At 34.2% G+C, this 20,166-nt stretch overlaps 1 protein-coding gene across 1 annotated transcript in view; it reads left to right on the plus strand.

The window, feature by feature from the left end:
* Positions 1–19,162, plus strand: part of LOC119840054 (pollen-specific leucine-rich repeat extensin-like protein 4) — a 55,179-nt gene extending 36,017 nt beyond the window's left edge. The window contains exons 8-9 of the mRNA XM_038366552.1: positions 18,289–18,419; positions 18,814–19,162. Of these exons, the coding sequence (XP_038222480.1) occupies positions 18,289–18,419; positions 18,814–19,046 (364 nt within the window). The 3' untranslated portion in view covers positions 19,047–19,162. The remainder of the gene's footprint in view (positions 1–18,288; positions 18,420–18,813) is intronic.
* Positions 19,163–20,166: the final 1,004 nt, after the last annotated feature.

Raw genomic sequence — 20,166 nt, forward strand, 5'->3', positions numbered from 1 at the left:
AACAACATCGGACAAAGGCGTGCACACTGCCCGTAAACAATCGTAGCTACCCGTAGCGCCTTGAAAAAGCAAAAAGCTGGTCATTATATCGCTGGGGTGTCGCCCCAAACGCAATCCTCGATCACTTAACGCTAAATTGAGCTGAAGCCGATGAATAAACAAAGCTTGAACGCCACGTGACTGCACGAGCCACCATTGATGCTAAATGTACCGTAATTGGATCTTGGATTTCCTGGCTCCGTGCATTGTCGAGTCATTTGAAGTGAATTAGACTTTTGTTTGTCCTATCCAGTAGGTACTGACATTTGCAGTTTTCACCCTGGCGGCCGGATATCTATAAGACATCTCTTTCCGTATAGTAAGACATTGTATGCTCAGCCAATTCTTTTCTGTTATTTCACGTTTATTACATTTTAGTCTTTGTTTTAACAAAATAATTCAAATACGTTTAATAACATATCGCAATGGATCTTAAAAGGAGTATATTTTAGGTGTAAATTAACGCGGCAACTGAAATCAATGTGTATACTCGTAAAATGGGTGTACCCCGCTGCGCAGGCTACGGTCTTTAAGTTTCAATATTGAGACCTCATGTGGCGCGCGCGTGGCGGCGGAGTCAATGACGCTTAGTCAAAATATCTAAATAAGTGATAGTTTTGTGTTGAAACAGACGCTTTAAAATGGTATTAGAGTATTTATTATTAGAGTTTTATATTAATACTAGCTGCGCCCCGCGGTTTCACCCGCGTAAGTCCGTATCCCGTAGGAATATCGGGATAAAAAATAGATGTTGGCCGATTCTCAGACCTACCCAATATGCTTACCAAATTTCAGAGGAATCGGTCAAGCCGTTTCGGAGGAGTATGGCAACAAAAACTGTGACACGAGAATTTTATATATATAGAAGAAGATATCAATGGTATTAGAGTATTTTTTATATTTCCCATTCATTGTTTACGAATTTTGATCATATAATTATGCACTTAAATTATTATCTTACACCTTAACTATATTTTAATGCTTGTTTATGAGATTATAATATTTTGTTTATAAGGTTATTTCAGCTAGCCTACAGAAAAGCCATAAATAACAAAGATATCCAATATTTTTCCAGCATAAAACAACAAAAATCACAATCCATTACAAAATTAGCAACGCCTGCATAACCCATTTCTATTGAGGAACGTTTAAAGCTATAAAAAATAAATCAAATGAATCGATAGCCGCGGTCGCAGGGATTGAGTGGTAATAGCAATGACCTTTTGTATTACCCCTTTGGTAATGACCCTTATGCGGGCCGGCGAAAACGCTAGGCCGATTATAAATGACGCTTAAATGTCAATGAGATTAAAACATTGTTGAGATTACAGATAAAAAATGTTTCCTTTTATCTGTACTCTTGACATTACAATTGTCAAGTTTTATCTGTATCAATTCGTCAGTATTTGCCATAGTAGGTATTGCACCTATTATAGCTGTGAATTTGATATTTCTAATTATTTTTTGTTTTCATTCGAGGGCTGTTACGGGTTTCAAAATTGTATCAAAATTCGAAAATGATTATTATTTGACGTCCATAGCTAAAACTTTAGTTTTATAAATATTTAGATATGAAAGAATAGAATGTAGCAGAAGCTATATAAACAACATAACTCAATGGCCATAGTATTCACAAAATAGTTGAAAAAGATTATCATTTCGCAAAAATTGAATAGTACAGACATAGTCAACATAGTATCAACCCCTAACTGAACTAACGGTGCTGATTCGATTGGGCGAGCTAGTTAACGAGTAAGCCAGTGAGCACAGAACTACGAAGCGGCACAGATAATATAATACTACAGTAGCAGTAGCGGTGAAGGAAGGCAGGCTTGTGATTTGTAAAAATAGTTTCAATATGGAGTTACAAAAAAAAGTGAAGTGCTATGAATTTTCGATGTGTATGAACCTACCCGTCTATACCGGTTCTTATGGAAGGAAGTGCAAGTAAGTTTGAGGCATTCATATTAAAGTTAAATACACCACGATTTTAAAATGTCTGTTGTGAATTCACAGCACTCTTTATTAACCTTACCGATGTGATGTTCTTTATAAGTGGGATATGCACTAATAATGCAATGTGATAGGATTTCTCTTAAACATATGTAAACCCGTCCTTATTTACATCCATTCCTTCCTTCCAATATATATGAATATTCTATCACTGCAAGATATCTCTGGCTCATCTAGACAGTATACTGTAACATCAACAGAACCGGTTATACAATTACAAGAAGCACATATAAAATCGCTGTACTTGCCAACGGAACCTCACAATTACGTGAACAGCACCAGAACTGGCGCGAGAGTGGAATAACGAGTATAATCACGTTAAGTCGTACTCGACCCGCTAACGATACCAATCTTGTTATCCTCTAAACACATGTGCTGGTTGATGAGCTATCGATGTAACTGAGTATTTACTTTATAGACGCTAAACTAAGAAACACTTTTATGGGTAAGAACGGGCATCCGCGCTGGTGGTTCGCACGATGGTAAGCGATAAACGTTAAGCAATTAATGACTTTATCCCTACATATATGTAGGGATAAAGTCTCTGCTATTGCATTGCCTGCATTAGGTGGATAAGGGAAAAGAAAGATTGGACGACGGCTGTAAAGGAACAGACCGAGCAGGTCGGAAGCTCGTGTCCTTTCCACCGGCTCCCCCACTAACAGAACGAAACACGTTCAAAGAAACACAGATAGAGCATTCGCATGACATTTCACGTCGATCTTCTCTTAAGGTGTGGTAACTTCCCCAATTAGAGCTGGCCCAATCCGTGCCGAAGCGTGCTCACCTCCCACATTTATATCTTGCCGAAACTTATACAAGCAGAAGACAAACTATGGGCATATGTAACTTTGGATAGAGAATGAAAATAATAACCCATTTCAGTTCATGAAAATGGATCGAATATAAAAAGTACATATATTTAATCTTAACTCACTAAATAATGCGCCTACAATTTGTGAGAAATTTAAAGGGTTACATTGAAACTTTAAACTGAATCCTTTCATGACGCAGTATTAGGCAATACTGAATCTTCTGCAATCATATTGAATTCCGCTAAATTTGTTTACTTTTTCTTTGATTTACGAGCAAAATATTAAAGCATTTTTGGCGTTTGTCGTGCCTTCGCGTGAATATTTATTATCTTTGCGAAATAACGCGTGAAATTTTCAAATTTTCCACGCAACTTAAAATATGAAATACTAACATCTAATATATAAAATTCTCGAGTTACAGTTTTCGTTGCCATACTCCTCCGAAACGGCTTGACCGATTTTGATGAATTTTTTTGTGCTTATCCGGTATCTATGAGAATCGGCCAACATCTATTTTTCATACCCCTAAATGATAAGAGTAAGGCAGAACAGCGTTTGCCGGGTGCAGCTAGTTTCAAATAAATTTCACAATTACCAACATTCACTTCGATATCAGTAGAAAATTAATAAATAACCAGTCAAGTTACAAAGTAATCGAATAGCATAACATGGATAACGAATTCAAACGCTACAAACAAGATTATGCAGATATCCTGAAAGTTTTATCATCTATCACACTGGCCCGAGTTACCGAATGTCTAATTGGGTGGGATCCGAAATAACAAATTAAAATTTCGTCAAGTAATCACGTAGCTGCGGCATCATTCCTCGTCATTTGCATTGCAATGGTTCGTGTGTTGTGACCAGATTTTTGTTTTGATTTAAAAAAATATATAGAAACTTAATTAAATGCTATATTCATAGAGATGACACGTGTTTTGAATGTTTTTTAAAAGTAATAATTACGTAGGTTGAATATGCTAGTTCATAGTTATTCTATAATCTATTGTTTGCGTTTGATTATGATAGACCAATAATCAGTATCAAAGTATTACTTTTCCTTACAAATGCATTAACGAATAAAACATAATTTCGATTTTTCAATAGTACCAATTCAGTGTTGTGTCAATCGAACTCCAAGCGAGTTCGTTTGACGAATTAGATCTCGATACCGTCGGCCCCTAATACCACACAAAAAATCCAAAATAATCTAAAACCTAGTCCACAAAAGAGGTAAATAGCGGAATCCCTACAGCCAGGCGAGCCAGTGAAGTTAGCACGCTGAAATAACTCCCTCGCTCGTTGGAAATGATTTACCTAATAAAAATTATTATGCTGATCCACTTATAACTTTCGTCATTTCCCGCAACCACAATTTGTGGCGGACTTTCTTATTTACTTTACTATGCTAATATTCAATATGGCTTGCATTGAAGTTGTTGTTAGGGATGGACGGTGACTTTGCAAGCGAAAAATATAGCTTCGATATAAGAGTATTGTTGTAGTATGTTTGAATGAGATTTGTTTTTATTTTATGGGATTTATTGAGTATGGGTATAAGAATGTGTTTTAAGTGCAAAACTCAAACTCAAATATTAATTTATTCAATTAGACTTCTTATTTTGCCGGTTTGGTAAGGGTTTTATGAAGATTTCTTTATAGATTTAACTTAAAATCACTCTTATATAGTATCTTCCATCAATAAAAAATTTAGGATGTTAAACTATTTGTATAAGTAATGAAATGAAGTTTTTTTATTTCTTCACAGTTATTAGAAAATTGCATTTCGTGTTAAAAATATTTAACTTTATGACAAGACTAGACACCCCTCCCGGCTCCACCCGAAAATCAAGATTCCTGTTTTATACCAAAGAATAAAAATTGGAATAAAAAGTATCCTATCACCCAAGTCAGCTCATACCCTGTCTATACCTGCTACTCATACTTCTGTGTATACCAAATTTCATCAAAATCCGTTCAGCAGTTTCAGCGTGATTGACGGACATCCAATAAAAAAACTTTCACATTCATAATATTCGTATGATAACATATTAACCAGTACTAACCTGTAATACATAAACCTCATTTTCTTGTAAACCCTTCAAGCGTACAAGCCCTTGTATTTACATAACAAATTCGATACCAACATATAATAACGCACATAAAGCGTTATTACACTTAAGTATGTACATCAATTCCACACCCTCCGCGATAAAACTAAACTGCATAACGTTAAAGATAAATAACGCGAAAGGAAGGAAGCATCAAAGGGAGCTATTATGAAAAATCGTAACGCATTTATTCGCGGACCTTTCTGAATTATTCATATATGAAATTGCTATTCGCTCCGCTTTTCACCTGAATGTTATTTATAAACGGGAGGCCACGCCCGTTAGTATTATTGGGTTATCGGTTACATACTGGAGATTAGGTAGTCTGGATACCAGGGGTAGTGTTAGAGACCTTACGTTAAATAAATGTTCATTTATTGTATTCTTTCCGCCATTGGTTTCAATGTAAAAATACAATCGTATTGAAAGAGTAGGATTAGAAATATGAGTCAGGTCTGTTTAGTCTTTAATAGGAAAATAAATCAAAAGTGTTTCAGATGTTAATATTATATAGTGTTATATATCTAATAAACTTGTATTTATTTTATTTAACATTTCTTTAAATAGTTATTATTTAAAAAATGCTATATAATGTAGTTTGATATACTTTACATCTAGTATGAATTACATTGAAATACTAATGTATTGGATATGGCCTTGTGTTTATTATGTACCGTTGTACTTTGTATTGATCATGGATATTACGAGTTTGTCTATCGTGGTATTCTAGTATATCTAGTTCTAATGCTTTATTCGATCTATACTCACATATATCACTTAATTTGTCCTGCTTTCTGCTCATCTAAGTTTCAAATTTTCCGTCCTTAGAAGAAATAGACACTCAAAGTGCATGTCCTTCTGCCATTATTAATTTTATAAGTCATCCTTAAAACGCAATTGCCCACATCACGGTGATTTAACTCCCAAACACAACACATTGTATTATGACATCAATATAAATTGCAGCCCAAGTGTAGCAGTGATTGAATTTGTCCTCAATCGCTATCAGTGTCGACGGCAGAATATCAAAGGTTCAAAGGCATAAGAAATCGAGTCACGAATCGGCGACATCACGACGTAACGACTTTACCGCGCAAACACTCCTGATTGCGAGCTATGGGGCTATCAAATTTTTTATTTGTACCGAATTTCGCATCCTTATTGCTTGTATACAGAAATCTCGTTGATGAATTTTGCTTGGATTCATTCAGTTCCGATGGCATTTAATTATGGCTCAAACTTTTATCGTAATTGATTACGTAGGTACTAATGCAAAGTTTCGTAGATACAAAATTTCGGGCGAGTAATTTCTATATTCTGTTATGTTATTGTTCAATTCGAACTGTTGGTTAATGAAGTATGATATAATAAATGATGCGACTTTTCATTCCGACGATATCTTCTATATATTTGATGTATGTTTTTGTTTACCTTAAAAACAACATTAATATCCTTTAGGGATAATAAGGGAATCAGCGAGCGTCATCACATTATCTCTTACGATTTCTAGTCGTCACAAAACATTGCGCTAAACCGTTAAGCCGTCGCACTCGGCTCGCAGCAAAAACTCAATTATCATATTTTATACCTCATAATACTTACGAAAAAGATATTCAATTATATAATTTTCTCTGTGAAAAGGGAATCCCTTTTCATTTCTCATTTGGATTTTTCTCTTAAGCAATTACGCGCGCGCCTCGGGGAGCGCGAGATTGGATCCGAATACATTTCCACGTCCGACGAGAACATTCTAATTTATCTTTTAACAACGAATGGAATGTTATGTTAACTTATGCACGGACCGCGGTAGCTGTGTTTTCGTTTAATAAAACTCTATTTCGCGGATCATTTTATGAGTTTCGGCGAGTTATGAATTTGTTTGCGAGCGGAATAGAAATGAGCTCATTTACACGATACGTACAGATTAATATTCTTTATTTATATGCGCTTCATAAATAAGCGGTGAGCTTCGTTAGCGGAGCGGAATGAGACGATTTGCATTATCGTTTCGTTTGATAAATTCGTTCGAGTTTAATTCTAGAGCGTTGTAATGTAGACAAACGAAGTTCTCGCTGCGGACCCGATCCACTCAAGCGGTCCCGAGAATTGAATTCCTGGAAATGTCGTATCGGATTCCCGGGTAACTCGCGTAATCGTATCGCGCGGGAACACAAATTATTCTTGCGCCGAAACTCGGTAACTTCATCAACCCTATAAAGGATCCGTGGAACAAAGCGCAACCACAATTGGCCATACGAAACGATCTACCTGAGTCGATGGAAGTTTTAAAAATGGCTGCTCTTTGAGAGCAAACTCAATAAGGGCGCCCCGTGGGACGCGTAAATACGATTTGCCGGGAATCGGTCGTGCCTTTGACGTCGCGCGTAATGTTACAAGTTTGCTTGTTAGCTGTGTGTGTTACAACTTACGTTCGGAAAAATGAGATATGACGAATTGCCGCCTAAATATCTATGTGGTAATATTTTCAGAATGTACTTAATAAAACAAAATAAAGCATAATTATCATTAAAGAAAGACTTTTTATAAACTACGATTTAGGTACTTAATCTATATTGTGTTGATGTTATATTCCTACCAGAAGAGAAAAAGCTGATACCTGATACAATAATGTTTGCGTTTCTTTTCAATCCATGTACCAGTTAGAACCGATATCAACGTATTTTTAACTTTTACCTTTTTCCTCTATTATTATCTGTATTCTACAGCGATTTTTACAATTATAAGTAATGTGCTTTATGTATGTTTAATTCAAACCTTTGAAGTGGCCTTTCTCTCTGATAGGTTTCTTAAAATAAAAACTATAGTTTTTGAGAATAATATCCAACAAAGAAACTAGTCATTAAGAATAATGATATTATGGTAATAACCCTCATAAGTAAGTATGATATCATATTAGATGTAGGCGTTTTGTGTTATTCAATTTGCGACGGAACCCTTTCGAGTATCTCTAATTAATACAATTAAACGCGTAATTACTGGACTTGCTGCGTAATAGGGATGAACATGATATTATTTTGTTGTTTTGTTATTTACTTTGTCAAGATTGCGAGACATGGTTTCTTATATTTATACTGCTATATGTTAAAGCGAAATCAATTCCACAAACAAAAATAATAGTTGAATGTAATTCAATTTAAATAACGTTCAAACAAACATTCTTTCAAACTTTACAAAACATGTCACGAAGAAGTCCATTTCATGTAAAAAATTGACAAAAAATTTTGTAGCCCTCCTACTTAGAAAATGGGGAGTGTTTTTTTACTGTTCAATTCTGATATCTCTGCAAAAACTTCTTGGTGTTACAGTTATGGAAGGATTTGAGTAGAATCATAGATAGAGGATAAATATAGAAGATTGATAAAGATATCCCGTAGTTACACGAACGCGAAACTCTCGTATCATAACAATTTTATCATTGTGAGCGTAACCATTTGCGCACTGAAAATTCAAATATTACAAAACGCATAATCAACTGGGACAGCCCTAACACAATTAACAATAACGCGAATTGTCGCTCGCATGTCGTTTTACCGACTCATTGAAATCATTAATTTATACATTTTTTACGCAATAACCTGTAATTGGACTTAATTCATCGCATTTAATATTTTTAATTTGATAACTCGCACGTTGTTTTTATTAAAATTTATGAGTTGCTTTGACGTAATTATTGTATCAATTTATATGCGTAAGTTGAACAAATTTGTTGAACCGGGTGTCTGTCTACTTTTGTAACGCTCCATTAATAATCGTTTTAAATCAATTTAGCTTTATCTATGACGTCTTAAATAGTGTTTAGATTGAATATATCAAAATCATTAATTTAATCGTGTAATGTTAATGAAATTTAATAGGAATGGGAAAAAATATTGATTATATAGCTTTCATCTCTATATGTATAAAATTCTCGTGTCACAATGTTAGTTACCATATTCCTTTGAAACGGCTTGACAGAGTCTGATGAAATTTTGTGTGCATATCGGGTAGGTCTGAGAATCGGCCAACATCTATTTTTAATATCCCTAAATGATAAGAGAAAGACAGAACAGCGATTGCCGAGTCGGCTAGTAAGAATATATAAAGAAAAATCAGTAAATTTTGGTATGGTTAGGTATTATATACAATAAGATTACTTCCCGTTATCATTGTACTAGCGGTCCGCCCCGGCATCGCCCGTGGTACATATAATATATCCTATAGCCTTCCTCAATAAATGGCCTATCTAATACTGAAAGAATTTTTCAAATCGGACCAGTAGTTCTTAAGATAAATACGTTCAAACAAACAAACAAACAAAATCTTCAGCTTTATAATATTAGTATTGATTCAACGCACCTATTTATAAATTTGTTGATATAAATCGGATAAAAACGTTGTATAATAGCGACGAAAACACATTAGCAACATTTCTAAGTTTTTGAATCGATAAAAGTTCCCAAATAAACAAAGATAAACGAATTCTATTCAGAAAAAAGCGATTTTTTCGGCGGTACTTTTAAAAATCGCCCCCTATAGCGTCTTCTGTTAGCGGCTTAGGAATAAAACCGGGATGTTTTAAAACACGCTAAGCAGTTTAAAGTCCGCCGGGAGGCAAGACACAGTGCATTAGCGGGCGAGGATCACGCAAATGTTATTTTAACGGATTATTCATATTATGATTTTAGATTATTTCATACGGCATGGCTTTTTGAGAGCTTTCCCGGTTTTATAATGTGTTAATAGGTTTACTTTGCCTCTATTAATACGAATGTTACGTAATATGTATGTGTATATGTGTTTTTAGTTATCATAGTAATTAGAGGTTTCTTTATATTTACAATTTTTTAGCCGACTTCAAAAAAAATTAGATTATCAAAGTATCTGTTTTTTGTGTTTTTTTCTCATAACTTTCTTATACTGGGTGAACAGATCTTAATGATTCTTTTTTGATTTGAAAACCGCTGCCTACCCTATTATGGTCCCATTTAAATTTGGTCTATTTGTGACAATTTGAAGACAGTTTAGTTTTTTTTTTGTAACTAGATAGGGTTATATCCACCTTATTTAATATATGCAAAATAAATAACTTTTACGGGACAAGATGTGATATGCCTTCTTGATACAGTAATTAACGCATGAGCCTAGAACCGAGGCGCCCGAGTTCGATTTCCGGACTCACAAAAATTGTCATAATCTGGCAGAACTCAGAAGGCTGATAACCTACTTGTCCTTAGCAAAATCGATCAGTGGAACAGATATCTGCCCCATACCCCACTATCATATAGTTTATGTTACGTTTCTCACGACAAGCTTAAAATAATAAAAAAGTATGTTTCAAGGCATCATAAATAAAGACATAAACACATCAAACTGGTTAAATTTCATAAACTAGAAATATACAAGATGGAAGGTGTTCGCTGAAATACTATCTCCTTCATGGCTCCGTCGCGGACACATTACCTGATTACGGAGCGAGCGCGTTCCCGCTGTACGACACGACACGGGAATCCACGATACGACACGATCTTTGTGAGAGCGCTGCAAGGCCGAATGCGACACGTTTGTGAGACTTGAGGAAAGAGTATGGGGGATAAAAGTAATTTGATGAATTAATAAAAAAAAGGTGTGTGTGCGATTCACACACGATAGAAGTGAAACTTCAGTAAATCGACAAAAGAATGAGATGAATATATATAACAAGGGTAGGATAATTATAAAGTTTATTTGTTTAACAAAGAGGACAGACCGATAGTATAAAATAGTATGTATATTTGTGTCTCATTCTTTGCCGGCTTCATTCTACACATTTTGTGTCTCTTACCTGTCGCTTTTTCCGTTGCACCACGTTTGAAATCACAACGATTCTAAAGAAGTTTCACTTCAATAACAGTGGGTTGTTTTTCAACGATACTAGCTGCTGTTAATTTCATTAAATAATAAATACATATACACGCATACAGTATAGGTTACATGTAGTTAATTTAATTACTCTGCTTAATGTAAATCTTGTACAATAGTTTTGATTCATTAACTCCATAAAATTAACTTAAAACGGTGAAGGAAAACATCGTGAGGAAACCGGCATGTCCGAGAATCAAAAGTTCGACGACATGTGACATCTGCCAACCCGCACTTGGCCAGCGTGGTGGATTATGGCCTGAACCCTCATAGGAGGCCTGTGTCCCAGCAGTGGGAAAATATATGGGCTGATGACGACAACTCCATAAAATAGTTCTTAAAAATGAGTTACAAAACATTGCACAACCGCCTAATCCCGATTATCGTATCGCATCCGTCCCGCAAGCCCCACGACCGTAATTCCACAAATGGTTGTAACTCGAGCCGCGCGGGTTTAAAATTGAAATTTATATGCACGCATTATACATGAGGCGGGATTATGGCTCAAAGAAGATGATTGTGGGCCCGCACCCTGGAGACTGGATAGTTGACTGCGATAGTAATGCGAGTGGATTACACACGGATACGAGACGATGCGAAATCGCTTGACACGTGTCGTATGGTGTAAATAATACTGTTAACTTTTTAACTTACGCCATTGAGAGGTTACTAATTTACGTTTTAACGTGTGACTTTTATAGTACATGTGTTGTTTGTCTGGATGAAACAGTTCGGTCGTTAAAGATGTTTTTAATGGACGTATTAAGGTCGGCTCAAAATATGGATAATTAGAACGTAAGATAGTAATTCGCAAATGTATTTATACGAAGAAATAATTAATTAAGAAATACGTTATTATAAAATATATCAAAGAATTTTGAATGTCTTAATGAAAAATTAATATATTTAAGTTGTAGTTACCGAAATGGTCAAATGTAATACAGCACTTCTCTCTATCATAATATTATAGCACAGTCTGCACGTGTCGTGTGTTATCAGTATTTAATAAGAAACAATTGTATTAATTTTAATTGCTTAAAACTGTCGTATTAATCCTAAGGATCCTAAGGATGTGTGTGTGTTTGTTGCTCTTTCACGCAAAAACTACTGAACTGATAGCTATTAAATTTGGTACGTAGATAGCTGGACAACTGGAATAACATATAGGCAACTTTTTATCCCGATATTGCTACGGGATATGGACTTACGCGGGTGAAACCGCGGGGCGCAGCTAGTATATATTTGATACTATATATTTGAGAAAAATGTTTACAAATTGATACGAAATAATAACAAAATTAAAAACAATTAACATTTTTCATTTCGCTTCAGCCTTGTTACGAGTCTATTGTGCCACCGATCGTCGGCCGGAGTCCAGCGGCATTTCCATTTCATAATTTCATAAAAAAATAAATGACTTAAAAAAATAACAAAGAGTATTAACCAAAGAAGATTCTCTCCAAATAACTGTATAATTTTTAAAAGTATTAGTGTACCATTAAAATAGGAGCCTGGAAAAAGTGTAAAACGTCTACGTCTCGGTAATTTCGTGAGGGAGAGACGATTATAGCGATTAAATATGCATTAACTAATTTTTCTCCTTAAAAGCTGAAAAAAACTGTGTAAAGGAAAATTGGCAATTAGGGCCGCCTCCACCTACCTTTCACTTAAAATTAAATTTTCTCCATAAAGATACACAAAATGGTGTTATATTTTAACGTTAACTTTAGCTTGTTATTTGTGTTAAAAGTTCTTTTTAATTTTAATTACATATCTAGATAGTCTAGACTAGACTACGCCGAATGGGAGGAGTTTGGGTTGTTATTTTTTTTTTATCTTTTGTCTCTGTGTGTGTGTGAGATCGATTTCGTATTTGATTTTATATATACATATAGTAATAGTATATTAAAATGAATTATAAGGGTGGATACATACATACTTCAGGGTATTAGATATATTTTAAAAGTCCTTTTTCCATGCTTAAATTCATATTTTACTATTATTAACATAACTACACTTTAAAATCATATCCTACTAATATTATAATTGCGAAAGTTTGTGGGGATGGATGTATGTGTACCGATTGCAATGAAATTTGGTACGTAGTAGCTGGACAACTGAAACACCTCATAGGCATTCCTATGGGATATATACTTACGTAGGTGAAACCGCGGGGCACAGCTAGTATTATATAAGGAGTAAGATACGAGAGTCAATTAAATATTTGATGCATTTAATATGAATGACCGATCCTCAATTTAGACAGTCCGTTACAGATCGTAGCGAAGGCATGCTACGAAATAGTGCTACGAAACCGTAGTGCTGTAGAGTATCATAACTAATTAATAATGAATGTTTAAATCTTATTATTTCATGATAATAATTTAAACATTCAATAATTTAGTATAAATTATAGTCACAATATTAAGAATATAGTTGTTAAATTAAAAAAATATTTCGACAGCCGTAAAAATAGCAGAATTATACAACAATTTAATACAAATAATAAAGTATTTAAAAATTGTGTAAGATGAAAACTACAAACTAGCCATTTAATCGATGGTGTATCTTTATAAGGCATAAATATAACACTCCTGTCAATAATTTAGTTCGCTCGTTAAAATATTTCTTTCACATACTTCTCGTTCGTTTTTCTTTTAACCCAATCCTTTACTTACGAAACCAATTTTTCTTCGGAAATATCGCCTACAATACAGCAAAAAGTTTAAACGCACGCACACCGCATCTCCTTCCCTTCCCCCTAACATTATCCAATTGTAACCTTTGATATTCAGCGAACATGAATAAATGATCAAAATATAGTTGTAACATAATACAGAGTGTTCACAAAATGAAAATTAATTATGCAAAGATATGAATTGACAGTAATTCGTGGATACAGCCGCGGTGCTCGAGCAAGTGGTAATTATTAATTACATCACACAAGAATGTTTTAAGGCTGATGAAAGAAATATTAAGGCGCCTGACGCTTTTGGGGAGGTCTTTTAATTTTTCGCTGAGCGGGTTATTGTTGTAAAATATATTGTTTATTGTTATGCGTTTGTGTGATATATGCTGTTTTTGTTATACCTAACTGTTTATATCTGTGTATGTCAGTTTCTTTGAAATTTGAATACTTGTGACAAATAAACCAAATTATAACACCCTTATATTCTTAAAGATTATGACATTATTTCAACTGAGTATTTTTACCTCATGCTTTGTAATATTAATTAGAATTAGTATTTTTTATATTTTGACTAGCGTTAATTTGTCTTAATAGAAATTATAAGTGATTATGGCATTTTATTAAGCTTCAATTTCTCCATACATCTTCAATTACATTACTAATGTTATAAATGCGAAAGCGTGCTTGTTTGTTTGTTTCACGAAAAGGTGTAAATTATCGATTTAATTTATAAAATTTGGTTATATTTTATTAAAAGTTTCGTCTACGATGGGGAAGCAAATGTATCCAGGAATCCGATTGTTAAAATTTCATAAATCGATCTTTTAATGAATTCGTCAGCATCACAAGTCTGTAATATAATGTTAGGTTGAAGTATGTGCTAAACACAGAGTAGACAAGGGTGACATCCTCCCGGCTGGCCCCCTAGTGTCGCTATAATCAGTTAATTGCATGAATAATTGAACATTCATTACCTACACTACACCTAACGCTCTGATACCAATCTACACTACATTAATTATAGCACAGCTCCGAATATGAGCATATTTTATGCGTTTATGCATATATTTCGGCTAATGCAAGCATGCTTGTACAAATGGAGTAATTATCATATTGAAGATAAGTTGGTTTTGTGACAGCGGAGAGTATTATGTTTTACTTTAAAAACTTTAATACGTTTTCGCAATACAATAAATTAAAATAAGATAACTCGATCGACCCCGAGAGAAACATATAAATCCTATTAATATTATTAATGCGAAAGTTTGTATGGATGTATGGATGTTTGTTACTCTTTCACATAAAAACTACTGAACCAATTGCCATGAAATTTGGTACGTAGACAGCTGGATAACTGGAATAACATATAGACTTACGCGGGTGAAACCGCGGGGCGCAGCTAGTGTTTAATATTTTAAAATTCTTTATTTCACATACAAAGAAGTTACAGTGAAACTATTCTTATAATAAATGCCTACTGCTCGAAGCCTGAGCAAGAAGTGAAGCAACATCGGTGTGTGGTGCATCGGGCCGTGGAGGCCACCCCACTGGTCGATGTCGCAACCCTTTATTTCTAAGATTTAGTTATCACTGGATAAATGGAATTATAATGCAGGCAGAATGTCGATCACTAATGTTAGGAATTGGTGGATTGCGTGAGTTGACTATACACTAGGCTAATGCCTACATAACTTACGTGTCCCTGTTTATATATATTGTCAAATTTGACTTAATTTTGTGCGCAGATACTCTAATTTTAATTTATATATAATTGTTATCGTTATATAGCTTATAATTGAAAAGATGATACCGCAAAGACACTATGGAAGTTATTCGTATATACGTATTTTATATGAAGATCTAGAGAATAGAACTTTGTGTTGCCGTTGCATCAAAATATGAAACTAAAATGTACTCTAACTTCTTTAAAACAAATCTTATAATTCACTAACATCAAGTCGCAAACTCAAGTAAATACACCAATCAAAATAATGATTTACAGCATTACGGGTTACATCTATTCTCTTTGTTCAATTCACTAGTTGAATATTCATATTAGGTAATCTTGAAGGAGGACATTTTCTCAAGACTCCCCCCCTCCTCCCCCCTCCCCGAGAGAAACCAATTAATAGAGGTACGGTTCGTTAGCCCACCCCTTGGGTTGACCCTAGCAGGATAATGGAATTTGTACTTCTGACTTCTCAATTTATATAAAATCATTTGCGATCTTTCACTGGTAGGTACTGATATAAATATTGAGTTTACTTGTTGCGAATTTTATTATATAACTGTAAGAAAATAAAAATTAATCCACAAAACTTTTTAGTGGTTTAATTTCTTTATACTTCCTAATGTTAGTACCGCAGCAATGTTTGTGTAACGTGAAATAACAAGTCACACAAACATAGTCATAATTAATGTGGTTTAGTATTTATGAAATTGTTAAAAATAATAGGAGTATGGAAATTTTTAAATCTTATCTATTATGATATATGATTAGACTGAACTTATGCAATGGATATCAGTATTCTTCGACGGAAATTGCTTTTTTAATATATTAGTATTGCAAAATAAGCAAAATTGAAATGCAATAATAATATAAGAGCAATCAGCGCTGGAGTGAACGGAATTACGGTGTCATCGTGCGGTGGCCGGTATGCGGAGTCATCAATTATTTGCGTCCGTAATGAACACAAATCCTTTGATTCCATTGAACGAGTGTTCGGGGAATTTCGAGTTTAAGTAAAGAGCGAACGGGATGAAGAAAACCCGCAGCATCCATACAATCGTCTAGTATATTTATGTTCACGTATGCGTGATTTATCCCACTCACGATCATATTTCGTTTAAAAATTTTTCGAAGACCTGTACCTACTTAAACAAAACGAGTAATAGAGCACTGTTTTATCATATTGATGCTATTTAACACACACTTATCTAGTGTTAGATTGCCGATACTAGGCTAAGACTCAATTCTAGGTAGTACTCGTGCTTGGTACACAGCAGTGGCGTTATTTAGAGGATAAGTATGTTCGGATACAACGTGACGTGGCGTGTTATTCGATCGATGTCAGATTCAATTGTTTTATCTATTGATACAATATCTTGAACGGAATCGCGCTATCTCTTCCCGCGGCCCACCCGCGTCGGCACATCAAGTATGCACTAAGGGAATCCTGGAGCGCGCGACACCTCGGCCGGCGTTCATTTCATTGTCTCCAATCTCTGACTATGTAGTGTACTGAATTTTGCACGACACACTCTTGACACTTTCTTTGTGTTTGCGAAGTCATTTCGTGTAATTTGTGTTACAAACGTTTTTTTTGTGAAATGAAATGCTTTTAGACGATTATAGTCGTTGCAGGCTACAGTCAGTGTTTGTTGCCTTGGCATAATGCAGTATTTCCCGGTCATTCTTGATCTTTCATGAGGGAAACCTTAGATACATGGTGTTATATCTAATTCTGTCCTTCATAAGTATATATTAAAGAAGAAACCCTACCATACTTAAGAAAACTAAATCAGCTCCGTTTTGATCGCGCGTCGTGATTGGTTGGCACAAAGCCATGAATATGTTAGCTACGGAGAACGGTATTGGCTGCATGTTTCGCTGTTTTTATTCTAGCTTCTTTACTAGAACGATAGATATTGGATCAAGATAATGCCATAACTGTACAAAAAATAACTAACAAGTGTTTAACTTAAACGAAATTTCTTAGAGGGTTTTGAAAGATTCGCGCTTTAAATTATTTGAGCATTTTAAGGTGTTTAAGTATTGTCTTTTTTAGTCTGTCATTTTCGGTTTTGATTACTCAGTAAATGCAGTATATATCTCTTATAACACCTACTTATTATATTGTCATCTGTAAAATATATTAAGACTAAAAAAAGAATAAAAACTTTTTAAATTAATTATATATGAACATTTGAAAGTATGCACCAAAGACGTAATCTTCATTTGGAGGTTTAAAAATTTAAAAATAATTATTGAATAATTATACACGCAAAAATCGATACCCTTCAAAATGTGAAAGTACTCTATAGAGACTTTGATGTAAACAAATTTCGTTTGTGACCAACCAACCGTCCAGAAGCAGTCAGAATTCTTATTTGATACTTTACAAAACTCGGTTACTAAATTGAATTAAGGGCCCCCACTTTAACTTATAAATAATTAATTAATTAACCGATGAAACTGCTATTATTGTCTTAATAAGTAAACTTGTTTTCATATAATTCGTGATAACTAGAAACATTTGTTTACGTAAAACTAGAAATAATAGTTCACGACCTATTCTCGGACTTACTGAGAGTATCTTCACAATCATTTAATGAAAATCTGACAAGCCAATTCCGAGGAGTCTGGCAACTAACACGAGAATTTTAAATAGATATTTAAGAATTATAATCCTTAAATTAAAAACGCTGTATAAATATTGAGCAATGATATTTTATATTGACATATGTACCTTGATACTAGAGCAACAGGATACGACTTTAGATTAAAAAAATATGGCCCGCCACGGCTTCTTCCGTGGTACGTTTATAGCCTATAGCCTACCTCAATAAATGGGCTATCTAACAGTGAAAGAATTTTTCAAATCGGACCAATAGTTCCTGAGATTAGCGCGTTCAACCAAACAAACTCATCAGCTTTATAATATTAAGTATAGAATAGTGTTATGTTATCTGTGGTATACATTAAAAAATAATTTTGTTCCAGTACGGGCGCGTTCCGCTCGTCCCCCGCGGGCTCGGACACGGCGCCTCCGCCCCCGCTGTTCCTGCCCCCGCACCTCTCGCACCTCTCGCAGCACCTCAACCATTTGTCGCAGCCTTTCTTTCCGCTGAAAGGTATTATGATGCGCGATGTATTCTTATGGATCAACACATGGATAGGTTGTCGTCGTAGTTTTAGCTAGAATGTAAGACAACCTTGAAGGTTTATTAATAAAAGAATCGCAAAAAACATTTATAACCTTAAAATTGTTAAAACTAGACCTTTTAGCTATTAGCTACACGAAAGGCACCAGCGATATCAAAATCAGACGAGACGTAACAAAATACAGTCGAATTGAGACGTTTTGAAATCGGTCGAAAACATAAAAAATCTTCTCTACGTAGAAGAAAACGGAATGTTTTAATAAAGCCTATATAAGCACATCCTAGGTTTAAAGCATGTTGTATTATAAATTTAATTTTAATGTTAACATTGTATTTTAATTGCAGCTATATATTTTTGTTACAGGTTGGGGCGCGCCCTGCCCCTGTTGCCCCAAAGAAGAGGCACGTTCCTCAAGCGTGGCAGAACTACGCCGAAAGGCTCACGAGCACTCCGCGGCCCTTCTCCAGTCCCTAGCTAACTTCCAGTCTAGGGCCTTGCTCCCTTTGCCCCTGCACTTGCCCCCTCTGCCCCTATCTCTTTTGCCCCATGATACTCAGACTAATACGTCATCGGAACCACCGAAACATCTAGAATAATTTGGATACGGCAAATTGCTTAATGTAGTATATTTAGGATTGTTTATTTCAGCGTTATATTCAAGCAATAATTAATCATTGTTTTTTAATATTTAATGGGTATTTATTTGGATTATTTTTTTTTGTATTTGTGCAGATACATACTGAAGGTTATATTTCCAAGAATGTGTAAGAATTATAATATGAACAGATAATTAAAATATTCTTTTCTAGACTATACTCGATATTTTATACTTTTATGTGCGCCAATATGTTTTGAACAATCTTGTTTAATTAAGAAATATTTTTTTTTGGTAACGCTGTGCCAATTAAAAAAAAAAAATACACATTATTATTAATACTCTAGACGTGAATCTTTCAGTGCCATATTTTTTAGTGCCAATAATTGTGCCATGGTTTGTTATTAGATTTTATTGACATAAATAAAACTATGATAAGAGTTTTGTATAAATTATCTATATTATATTTCTAATATAAGCTGAAGAGTTTGTTTGTTGGAATGCGCTTATCTGAGCACTGGACTACTGGAACGGAGAGGAACAATAGTCATTGATATATGTCAGTTTTCTCATAAATTGGATTTTAGTTCAAAGAATATTAATCGTAATTTTTTTATTTAAAATTTGTCATAAGTTGTTAATATTTGAAATCGGATAATGCTCTTTTTATTTAGCAGTTCGGTATTAAAATTAAATCGCGAATAATTAATATCATGTAATTATAATTTATATAGACTAAATAATTAAATACCAATGTATAGCAGATTAGTCTTTCCCGTCACAGTATTCGACCAAAAATGATTGTGAATTTAATTTCTTTCTGTAAATAATCTTTTCAAATCATTTCGATTTATATTGACATCATTTTTATTAATTTGTATATATATCTTTATATATAATAATATTCATCTTAAGAATAAATATTAAGCGATAAGGTATACGCTTTTAACTTGTTAGTATAATTGTTATAAGAATAGATCGTAGCTAATGATACTTGTAATTATTAAATATCTTTTGTTTTTTATTTGTTCTCAATACCACTTAAAAGCTTAAATTATTTTCGACACGAAGTATGGAAACGGAACAAAAAACTTAGGTACAATTTGAAAATCATTTATTAT

This window comes from Zerene cesonia, chromosome 5 (genome assembly GCF_012273895.1).
Source record: "Zerene cesonia ecotype Mississippi chromosome 5, Zerene_cesonia_1.1, whole genome shotgun sequence".
In the NCBI taxonomy this organism is placed as follows: Eukaryota; Metazoa; Arthropoda; class Insecta; order Lepidoptera; family Pieridae; genus Zerene; species Zerene cesonia.